General features: G+C 40.7%; 1 protein-coding gene across 4 annotated transcripts in view; it reads left to right on the top strand.

The window, feature by feature from the left end:
• Window positions 1-12,122, top strand: part of OSBPL10 (oxysterol binding protein like 10) — a 120,529-nt gene that overhangs the window by 75,640 nt on the left and 32,767 nt on the right. For all 4 annotated transcript variants that reach the window (XM_068935498.1, XM_068935499.1, XM_068935501.1 and 1 more), the window contains exon 6: window positions 2,188-2,342. In XM_068935498.1, the coding sequence (XP_068791599.1) occupies window positions 2,188-2,342 (155 nt within the window). The remainder of the gene's footprint in view (window positions 1-2,187; window positions 2,343-12,122) is intronic.

The raw sequence follows: 12,122 nt of genomic DNA, 5'->3' as shown, positions 1-12,122 counted from the left end.
GCTGAAGGTATACTTCCTTCCTCTCACGTGGAGCGACAGTACTTTCTGGATCTGCCAGCACAATCTTCGGGGTTATCCTCTGAACTAGAGCTTGTTTTGAGTTGGGGTTATCCCTTGTTCCTAGTGGCAAATTGTTCAAGGGCTGAAGTGCAAGCACAGAAGGTATTATGACTGCAGTCGTCGTGCTCTCCATTCCTTGCCATGTATACCAATATCATTTGTGTGTGGCTTTAATCCTATTTTTGGAACGGGGACAGATGTTGGCTTCCTGATACGTAGGACCAAATGGTGGGGCCAATAAAACAAAAGGAGCTTTTGTTTGATACGTACATTTTTCTCCAGCATGGCTGACATAACTCAGATTTAAAACATGTACTGGCATAGTCCTCAAAGTCATTGAAACACAAAAGCCTTTGCAGTATGTCATGGTAAAAGCCTAACAGCAGAGCTACCGAGATGCTCTTCCTCTGTCAATGGGAAATTTGAGTGATTGTGTGAAATATATATTTAAAAAAAAGTGCTTTTTTTTCCTTGTTAACTTCTCTGATCTTTGAAAATTGTTTTATACTTAACTACTTATTCATGCTTTCGCCAGCAAAAGATGATTCCAACAAAATCATGCTGAGCGAATAGACCTGTAGTTTTGTCATGTCATCAGTTGTTGCAGGGAAACATGGAACATTCATGGTAGAAGCTGTCAAGTAAGCAAAGGAGAATGTTTTACATTGAACTCAAATAGGAATATATTATAATAATCTTTATTCAAGATCCAAATGATTTAAGACACTTAAATTCCTCTTCTCTAGAAGATGTTGTATCGTAGATCTGTACTTGGACACGCTGTGGTCTCGAACAGTGTTAGCCGCTGACATAGTTTAAGAGCATAATGTAACACATTTTTTCTTTGAAGAGCTGCAATTTCCTGCATGTTCAGAACAAATAACTTAGTGCCATGAGATGATGAGAGGAATATTCTGTGATTATTTTACCTTTGAATTTAGTAAGAGTTCAGCTACAGGATTCATGGCCCATTTTCAGTAACATGAATGTTAAGAAAATGTACGCAGCAGTACCTCACTGGATCAAACCATTGACTTTATTTAGTAGGCAACCTCTGGTAACACCTGGTGATCTGGAGAGGTGAAGTTATGTATTCTTTAATATACTTTTCATTAATCTGGATTATCTTAAAAAGTTGACAGTGATGAGAGGGGGAGATCCTCCCTGTGGCATTAATCATGTTTTCATATGCGTATTACGGTAATGAATGAAGAGCTGCAATGTTGTTATCTGTAGCTCTGCATTTTATAACACTGTGTAATTAATAGCAGAAATTTATAACACTGTGTAATTAATAGCAGAAATTGAAGCCCTATGCTGAGGGCTACAGATATGAATGTAGATACTGTGTTTTAGAGCAGCAAGGGGAAATGATCATGTAACCCTTCTCAGCTGATCGATCCTTCTGTATTGTCATCCGTAAAGACTGGCCTGTGCTGCAGTCCAGGTGCCCCCAGAAGTCGGGGTTCTTCTGATGCCTAGTTCTGTTCGGTGCATATTTAATACATTAAATACACATCTTTCTGATGAGACTTCTTCTAAACTGAGGGTCTTGGGACAGGAAAAGCATTTAAACACTTAATCTAGAAAGAAATCTTAATAGTACGGATGGAAATGAAATACAGCTACTAAACTTAAAACCGTCAATTTCAGACAGAAGAAACGGAGGGAAGGGTGGCGAATTATCTGGCCTGGTCCTTAGGCTGGGGTCTGGTGCAATAGAGATGACTAGTCACTTTTCTGTACTGATCCACATTGACCAAGATGTGGCAAACCTTTGCACCACATTAGATTCAAGAGTGTTTACTGGAATAACTTCATAACTATTAAAATAAAGAATAGAGAGCACTTGTTGGCTTTAATTATGAAGGTGTGTGCCAGCTCTATATTCTTTACGTATAACTATATCTGCTGGTAGGAATAGCCTTTTAAAATGTTATTCCTTAATTGGCTGTCTATTTAAAAATATTTATCATAGATTAATTGATACGTAACGTGCTGGAGCATTTTTGTTACTGAAGTGAAGCTGTGCATGGAAGCACAGAACAGGTAACAGTTTATATGGGCAGAACGATGAGAGGAATGGAAAAAATCTGGAACAATTGTAACACTGGTTTTCTGCTTTAGAAGGTATCCTGGGATGGCCTGGCCCCAAGTCGCATTCCACAGAGCAACTGAAAAATGGTGCCCTCAGCTCCTTATCATCTGCTAGCGCAAACATTACATGGGCAATAGTACCATCGGCAGCCCAGGAGGGACAAACGCTACAGCCAAATACTGAGGTAAGCATGCTAGGTGTCTGTAGGCCAATTTTGAGACTTGTGACATGGATTAGATGCAAACCCCATGCGTGATGGTGGATGCTTTTATGAATTACTTGCTGTACTTTTTGCTTTATAATACCCTATTTGTTTGAAATAGTTGTTAAAATACTAGGCTTTATACAGAAGTGCGTTCTGAAAACTAGAGAAACGTCGCTGTGTGCTTTTCTCTCTCTGAGGCTCTTTAGACAGAGGCAGAGGACTGTGGCAAATGTACAGTCCCTTTTCTGGTTGTAAAATCAGTTAACAGACTGCCAGTATATATTTCTACCTTATGGTGACAGAAAAAACCCTTGTTTTTTATGCTGGTTTGGGAAAGAAGATGCTAGGACCACAGCATTTGCTTGCTACTTGGTCTTGGTTGCCTGTTGCTGTTTGCTCTTGGGCTTCTGCAGGTACAGCTGACTATCCTCTGAGCTGAACAATTCTGTGGTATTTTCTGAACCCTTCCCCTATTAAGGGATTGTGGGCAAAAGTTGTCCATGTTATCCCGCATCAGCCTGCTGCTTTGCGCTTTTGTGGCATTTGCTTAATAAAGGGCAGCTCTGGAGTGAGCCTCTGCAAAGGGCTGGCACAGCTGTGTAGGAGGCATTTGATGCACTGAAAGTCTCTCACCCTGCCAGACTTCTCCAGCTTCCGCCCTCTGCTTCAGTTATCAGTGCTGCTCTTCAGGAAAACCGTTCGCTCTGAGACCCTGCAGATTATTGGGCACCTGGAGTGAATGAGATCTGGAGAACCAGAAGGAAGTTGCGAGAGCGCTAAAGAAATCCTTTTCTACATGTGGATGCTCTTTGGCAATTGAAAAGGCTTAAATTAAAATATATTCCCCTTAACAGTGTGTATAATGGCTGGGGACATAAGTAAAGCAATTTGGCTTTTCCAGTTCTTTCATATTACCTTGGTTTGAATACAGTTCAAAAAGTCCTGGGCTAAACCAGATTTAGTCTTTTTCCTGTTCTGCCTCCAGGAAGTATTTTCAAATTCTGTTACTTGTTGAGTCTATTAATCTCAATGTGTAAATTATCTAGATGTGCTTTCTGTTAGGAAGTTGTGTAATTTGTTGTTCAGGTAAGCCACCTGCTGTTCTTATAGTATGTTTTTAAGATGAAAGGACAGTTAAGGATATTGCCGTGAGAGTTGTGTCATTACTCGTTGATAAACTGCAGGCTTTTTTTGTTAGGTTTTTTTTTTAGGTATTTCTTGATCACCTGGTACTACCAAGTGTGATGTGAAAGCACAGGTTTTGCAGAAAGATGGTAAAGAGCAGCAGCTGCTTTAGCTGGTCTCAGTATCATTTTGCAGTGAATTTGAGCCATTTATGATTTGTTTTGAATTATAAAATGTCACTTTAGAGAGAGAGAGAGAGGGGAAAAAAATATCTGATCTCCTCCTCCCTTGCTGGTATAAGATACTGAGTTGTGCGTGTGGCTTGAGGTACCGCTTTGCTCGTGGGACTCGTGATTTGCTGAGACGGGAGTACCCTGGCGATGACGGATATGAGCGAGGGAGCAGAACACGGTTTGCGGTACAGGGTTCTCAGTGCTTTGTGGGCCATCTGCCTGAAATCAGCGGCCTCTCTCCGGAGCCCCTGGGGCACTAGCCCTTAAAAAGTTAAAAGAAAGAAAGAGAGAGAGAGAAGGAATACGATTTTTAAGCTTTAAAAAGCTTAGCTGAAGATGCATTTTTTTTGGTAGAAGTGGTATCTGGATGTTGGTGGATTGGTGGAGCAGAAAGAAGCAGCTGAAGCTGAGCGTGCCATTTTGGTTATGGTAGTACAATTGATTAAACAGGCGATCCCCCCGCAAAGATGGCCTGAATCAGGATTCATTCAGGTTATCTGAGAAGCTCTTTCCATAGTTGCATTTCTTTCAGAATCCCTGTGTGCATCATGTTGTCTGGTGTTGATACCGTCGGCTCACAAATTGAAGTGCTCTTTTAAATGTAGCTGGCCCTAGAGGTATTTTCAGTTTGGTCGTTTTGATGAAGATATTAATGCCCCGTTGGAAGGCTGAAGCGCAACAGCCTGAGTTGTGGAGGAGGTGAACAGCTGCATCTAATGCAAGTTGGAGCTTTTCTGTTTTTTGTGTTCAGCTTCAGATTTAGCAAGTTATGTTACCCTGTTATAGAGGTGACACCTCTCTTGGTTGCTGTGGTCAGATCTTTGTCTGCAAGAGGAGATGAAGTTTCCCTAGAGAGCTGCGGGTTCTGCCCGATAGTCCAAGCTGGGCAGTGCGTGAAATGGGAAACGGGAGCTTAGGACTGTTGTGACTAGAGGAAGGAGGCTGGGGAAAGAACAGGCTTTGTAGATGAGGGAAATCTTTTGAGAAATGTAACTGCTACTCTGCCAAAGATGCTGTCTAAGCCAGATAGTCACGCAGGAGATGGTGGCTGACTTTTTTTTTTTTTTAACGTTACCAAAAATATTTTAGTTAACGCTCTTTAACAATTCTGTATGCAGGATTTCAGCGTATTTCCAAAATATGTTCTGGCCTGTTCTGTGTCTGAGGCAGGAGCCTAGGATTGCCTCTAAGGGCAAGTTTTATTCAAAGGTATAAAACACTGACTGTGCTATTACTTAGTATATTTAGTTATGAAACTATGTATAAAAACAACTGCAAATAATCACATGCTAATTGCTTCCTAGTCCAGATATTCTTTGCCAATGCTACATTTATTGACAAGGTTGTGAGACATGCATCTGGATGTGACTGTTGACGTATTTTTGGTGTTAGAAGCCATGATGTTTTTTTTTTTTTTTTATTTATCAGGTAGTTGCATTTAGATGTGGAAAAAAACAGGAATTCACAAGTGTCATTCAAATGAGAGTTCTCTTAATGATTTTCTTCTGAAAAAAAGCCCAAAGATTCTGCACTGATGATTTTTATTTCTGAAACAGTGGGTAATCTACTAATTGGGCTAAGCTTTCAAAATATACCTGCTGAAACAAGGGATCCTTACTCCTATGGAGGTCATGAGACAGAAGTTCTCGTTCCTCCTATCGAAATTAAATTGAGTTTTCTCTTTGACTGTGCCTGGATTTTTATTAAAGAAGTCTGTACATTTTATGATACAGCCTGTGTGTCTCTTAGCAGCTGTAGCCCGAAGGAATAGGAGAGAGCTTTTTGGCTAACGTTCAGCAGAATACATTAGACGTGCCAACTAAACAAAATGTGAATTGACCTGTAGCCTGAAATAGAAAAAGCCCTTGAATTGTGAGCCTTGAGGAACAACCAGCTCAGCGGCTTACGTTATAGGGTGTTATCCACAAAGAGAAGATTGCGTCGTTTGTTTTCCCAAACGACTCGGAGACTTTACTGTATACTGCAATCTGCATATCTGCATCTGATTACTACTTAAAATATCGATCCCAAAGATAAAGCAGCGAGTAAATTCCATATTTTTAATACTGTTGTGAAACATGTCATGTGCTATTTAGCTGCGCGGATCAGTAGCGCTCTCAGCCAAACCAAGCCGAAGGTGTTTGTTATGTTGGGGGGAGCTGCTGAGGAATCCTTCCCTTGCAGCAGGCTGCAACTCGCAGCAGTTTCCTGGCAACGCGGCCACGTTGCTGAATGTGTTTAGTGAGAGTCGTGCTAATTCTCAGCGCAGCGTGTAGCTGCCTTGCAGCGGCACGTTAAGCAGTGTCGTTAACGACCGATGACTTGTTCTCTGCCGTGTTTTATAATACGTTTATGAAAAAAGCATGGATCTTTATAATTCTCCTCAGGAATAGCAAGGCTCATTTGATGTAATTTTCTGTCAGTACTTAAACATTCCTGAGGGGTATCGCAAGTTTTGGAGTTGACTTTGGTTGTCACGTGTAACTAAAGTAAAACCATTTCTTGTGGTCTGTCACTGTCAGTGTTCCTGGAATGCAAAATTTCTCCTCTGGTGAAATGACGTAGCATCTAATGATTCTTCTTGTAGATAATGTGTGAGTGTTCACTTGCTTTTGTTATTAGCGTGTTTCTTTCTCCCAAATGTGGGGATAGTATGTGAGGTATTTCTTAAGCTACCTCAGAAAATATAAAATTCTGCGGCAGAAATTATTTTCCTGCATGCTTGCGCACCTGTTTTAGCATCTTCTTTCTTGATGTTGTTGTTTTTTCCAAGATGAGAATTTCCTTTTAGGGTCATGGTGTAGGACAGCACCACGTTAAAGCCAGTTTTACTCCCTGAAGTAAATAACCATTGATAGTGAAATGCCTGGTCAAGTGCCTATATCCTTCTTCTTTTTTTTTTTTTTTTTTTTTTAACTTTAGTTTTATGAATCTCCAAGTTTTAGTGAAATTCCACCTTTGGATGGTTTTTGTTTTGTCTGTCTGAAACGTCAGGTGGAAACAGGGATAAGAGTTGAGCTGGACAGAGCTGTTCTCCATTTAATGTGGGTTGACTTAGAATAGTTTTGTGCATCTGCTGATTAAACCAGTTGGGACCTTTTTGGCTTAAAATTTTAGGTTTTTTTTCCTTAAAGCAGAACAGGACAAATCTGGCATACGATATGGCAGAGGGCAGTCTTTTTGGAGCTGTGATATGAACTTGGTCTGTGTATGGTCTGCAATGAACAGTAGTAACCTGCTGCCTTCGCATAAATGATTTAAACTGTTCGATTCTCCTTTAAGAAATTCTGCAATTAGTTTTAAAATATCAAGGCCCATAGTAAATTCAGTTGTAACAAAGAAAGCTTCATTCTTCGTGCATGATAAAGTAATGAAACATTTCCATGTGTGAGCTGCCGTTGGGGTTCTCCTAACTCTCTTTTCAGGTGTCAGAATCCCCCTTTTGAGAAGACAAAGTATGGTTTGCAGGCCACATGTTTCTTCTGGCAGCCAGGTACAGAGGGGAAACACTCTTATGGGGATCCTGAGAGGGAAGGGATCGTTTTCTCTTGATCTAATGGTTTGGTTAAGAAGGATGGTACAAATCATGCTGCAGCTACAGCTGGGACGTAGCTCTCTCCCAGGTGACTTTATGCCTTAAAATGTTGTGGCAGCTGATTGCTGCTATGCTGGGGATCCGGTGTCTATGCAGTCTTCCTGCTTTCCCATCTCTAACTTTCCCTTACTCGTGTGCTTGAGAAACTGTACTCATGTTCGATATTGAAGGGTCCTTTTAATAGGATTGAAACTTTAGCTTTGCAGGATTGGGGCTTTAGCCCTGACCTAGCGGCTAACCAGGTTTTAACTGCGGTGGTGATTACAAAGGTAGTCAAGTTCAGATCATTAAAAGTATTTCTTCCCACTAGATGATCTGAACCTCAGTGTCTTCAAATGTAAGAAGAAGCTGCACTATTTGCAAGAGATAGTATGTTGTATTTCATTCTCAGATGTGTTTTTGGCCAGTCTGTTCAGGTGATAGGCTCTTTCAGGCTGAGGTTGTTTCTGTCTCTAAATTAGTATGATGAGGCTTCAGCCTCCACGCAGCCCTTTAGCCCTTAGACCTTGTACAGAATGTATTAGAGAATGTTTAAAATAAAAACTTTGAAAGTCTTTCTGTAAACTTCAGAAATTAAACTGAATCCAAGAAACAGTGAAGAACAGTTCTTTATGTTTCTGTTTCCCGGCAGACTTGCCCAAAGACTCTGGATTGTTTCCTCGTATTTTTGTACTTGACATAAAATCTGTGTAATTGATGTTTGAAGATCAGCTTAATGATAGACATACAGTGCTAGCCACAAAGTACAATAATGGAAAGAGAACAGATCGGAGTGGGAAAGTATTTGCAGTATTTCAGAGAGTTCCTTTCCACTGTTTAGTACGGATATTAGAGGATTTCTAAATGTGCTCTGCTTTTTGCATTCTACACGATTAAATACTTTTTGGGCTGAAGAGGACAGTAAATGGCCTGTAATGACTTGGACAGATAAATTAATCTCTAGGCAAAGATGCTGCCAGTTAATCCATTCACTCTCAGACCATCCAAAAAAAGAAATTTGAGATAATCAATTGAAAATTTCTAGGGAAGGTATATTTGAGGATTAAATGTCCAATTAAACTAAAAGTAGAATTAAAGGACAATAAGCCTACTACAGAAGCACTGATAGACAATGACTTATAATAATCATCTAACTAATCTTGGGTTTTTTTTAATAGCTTTCTGCAATAGTTACTGTGTCAGCAAACAATCTCCAGTAAAACTGATTATGCAAATAATTTATACAAATTTACCTCCAGCCAAAGCCCTTATACTTTGAGTCGCTCTCACCTCCATAATGTATGCATTCCACCTGCTCTTTATATAATGTGTAGATATGTATTTAAAAGTAATATTCTACTTATAATAAAAATATAAAGCTTTAATACAAAATCTGCATGTACTTTGAATAAATATGAGGCTCTAATTCCTGTGGCATTCCATAATTACTAGTGAAATTCAATAAGGACGTATCACTGGAATATAAAGTATTCAGATTACCTTGCAGTAAGGTTTAAAAATTGAATTTAAATGGATCAATCGCTCGCTTTGTTCATCATAAAACCTATGCTCTCTGCAAAGCTAATAACTCTAAAGCCAATGTTAATTTTATTTCAGGATTGTGTGCTGATTGATTCTTTTCCTGCTCTCAGTTTTATTTCTCAGTATGTTTATACGTGAGTTTGGCAACACTGGCCGTTACGAAGCTTACTCAACCCATCTCGTTAAGACTGCCAGTAACTTTGCTAGACTTTAATAAGTTGGGCTGAACTTTTCAATGCCTAGTGTTTGTCTCAGGTTGGAATTGCTTTATCTTTCTAAGTAACACATCATCCAAAGAGGCTTCAGGTGTTCCAGTTGGTCTGGCTAGAAGAAATTTAGATTTTTCTGCCTTTGAGGATGAATTCCAGTGGTTCTTTATTTGAAAAGCCCTAGATGTGGAAAGAGATGAGATGAAAGTATTTAAGAATAAAATTTTGCCTCAGCTGAGGAGCTGGGTAAGAGGAGGTGAAAGAGGCAGGACTCTTCTGCATTGGAGTGTAGGCTAGAAGAGACGGCGTTTGGGGAAACGGTCAGAAGTGTATGCCCGCAGGAGTGCAGTCTCCTTCACTGTCTGAGGTGGAGCAAGTGATTTATGAGGCTGGGAAGAAATTTTTGAAGCTTTTCAAGCAGAGTTTTCCACAGTCTTGAGAATTTAGCTATATAAAAGATGACAGTCCTCTAGGCTCAGTCTGTTTCACTTACATATTAGATTAAGTGTTCTCCTGAGATATTTATTTTATTTTGAAAGACTTGAGCCTGGTGGTTTTGCGTGTGTGAGAAAGCGTATAGCGAATGGGGCAAAAGAGTGCAGGAAGAGACAGGACAGTTAAACGAGCATGTTACCTTGAGGGGGGATTGTTAATACTGCTTGTATTAACATGGCTTTACCATTTTTCCTGTCTTAAAAATATTCTGGCATGTGATGTTACATGCAAGAAATAACACTGCAAGAACTGATTTTGCATTGTAAGTACATACAGATGATTGTAAAGGTTAAAATTGTAGTTCTCCATCTTTTATTTTGCCCTTTTTGCATATGTGAATGGCACATGATTAGCTATTCACTAACATCGTGGCCTTTTCTACCATAAATTTGCTTAGCTAGCATACAAAACGATACCCGAGAGAAGAGAATTAAGAGCTGGCTGAATGACTTCAAATCTGTTGCTACCTAACTCTTCAGTGCCTTGGCTTTGTAAACAGACTTATCATAGAGTCACAGAATAATTTAGGTTGGAAGGGTCCTCTGGAGATTGTGCAGTTCAGTCCTCTGCTCAACGCTGGTCTAATCAGATCAGGTTGCACAGGGTCATATCCAGTCAAACCTTAAACACTTCCAAGGATCCTCTGATCAGGTAGCTGTGGATAGCGATAAGGTCTTCTCTTAGACTTTTCTTAAGGTTGAACGAGCTCAGTGCTCTCAGCCTCTCCTCAAATGTCACTTTCTATGGCTCTGACTATCTTGGTGGTCCTCTATTGGGCTCATTCCATTATGTCAGTATTTCTTGTACTAATGATCCTGCATCTGGAGTACCACATCCAGTTTTGGGCTCCCAAGTACCAAATGGTACTTGGAAGAATCACATTGCTGGACTGTGTTGTACTAATTCAGTCCAGGATGCAGTTGGCTTTCATTACTGCAAGGGCACTTTGCTAGCTCATGTTCAACGTACCACCTACAGCCCCCAGGTCCTTTTCTGCAGAGCTGCTTCCCAGATGGTCAGCCCCCAGCCTGTATTGTTGCATGGGGTTAATGGGGTTATTTTTTCCTGGATGCAAGACTTTGCAGTTGCTTTTGTTGGACTTCATTAGGTTCCTGTCAGCTCATTTCTCCAGCCTGTTGAGGTCCCTGTGAATAGCAGCCCTGCCCTCCAGTGTATTGACTGTTCTGCACAATCTGGTGCTGTCTGCAAGCTTGCTGAGAGTGCGCTCTGTCTTGTCATCCATATCATTAATGATGATTTCCAATACTGTTCACAATACTGAGCCCCAAGAGGCGCTACTGGTTACTGGCTCCCAGCTGGACCTTGCACCAGTGATTGCGACTCTGAGCCTGGCAGTCCAGCCAAATTTCCAGCCACCTTATCATCCACTCTCACCAGTTCGATGGCAGGGAGACTTGGCAACTGTGTCTAAACGCCTTGTTAAAGTCAAGGTATAGAACATCCTTGTTCTTCCCTTGTCCACAGCTCCAGTCAGCTCATCACAGAAAGCAGTGAGTGATTTGCCCTTTTGTAAATGCATGCTGGCTGCTCCCAATCACCTTCTTGTCTTTCATATGTTTGGAAATGTCTCCTAAGAGGATTTGCCCCATAAATTTGCCAGGGACTAAGGTGAGGCTGACCAGCCTGTACTTCCCTGGATCCCCCTTCTTGAAGATGGGTGTGACGTTTGTCTTTTCATGTCATCATGAACTTCCCCCAATAGCTATGACCTTTTGCAGATGTTGGTAGCATGGCGATAGGTGAGATTGTAGTGGATTTCTGAAATAGATGATGAATGTGTGATCCCACGGGAGCTTGCAGGCAAGGACAGAGAGATGCAGTGAGCTCCTGGATCTGTACTGTGTTCTTTGTTTACCAAAGTAACAAAGTGAATCAGTTTATTATGAGGAATGAGCTTTTGTGTTGATGCTTTGTTACTTACTGTTTCTGCATGGTATGATGTCTTAGGAAAATAACCGGTTGTGCCTTGTTGAATCGTTGTTGTGAAGCAGGAGGAGAATGGAGTTTAACAATTCAAAGCAAAAATTACTGGGGTTTACTACCTGGTACCTAGCGCTCTCACCTGACAGATTCCTTCATGGATCTGTGTGCAGTGCTCCTCTTCAACTGTGTTAATCTTCCATTTCTCCCTTTTTCCTAAGCGGCATTTCTAGAAGTAGAGGGAATAGTTGCAGAGAGTCACAAATCCACCTTCCCTGGGTGCTGAAATTCAGAGTAAACGGGAAGTCTGCATTTTTCTTTCAGCATCACCAAGAGCTATGTGGTAAGAACACCTTCTTTTGTCAGAGGAACTCATTGTCCCCTCTAGTTAAGTTTCCCTTTTGTCATGCGTGACATATCAGCTTAAAGTTTCTATATGTTCCTTCTTCCTCTTTCCTTGTTTGTCTTATAAATTATATATACTTGATGTACTTTCTCTCCCCTTTGTCATTTGTGTTCTGCTTCTTTTGGGCAAACTTAAAGACGCAGTATTCCAAGCAGACCTACAGTAATGCAGCGATTTCCCTAGGAAGTGGGGAATTGGGTTATTAATGAAAGGGTGGTAGACTTATCTTTCTAT

The sequence above is a fragment of the Struthio camelus genome, chromosome 2 (assembly GCF_040807025.1).
Source record: "Struthio camelus isolate bStrCam1 chromosome 2, bStrCam1.hap1, whole genome shotgun sequence".
Taxonomy (NCBI): Eukaryota; Metazoa; Chordata; class Aves; order Struthioniformes; family Struthionidae; genus Struthio; species Struthio camelus.
The sequence above is the reverse complement of the archived record's forward strand: the minus strand, read 5'-3'. Positions and strand labels throughout refer to the sequence as shown.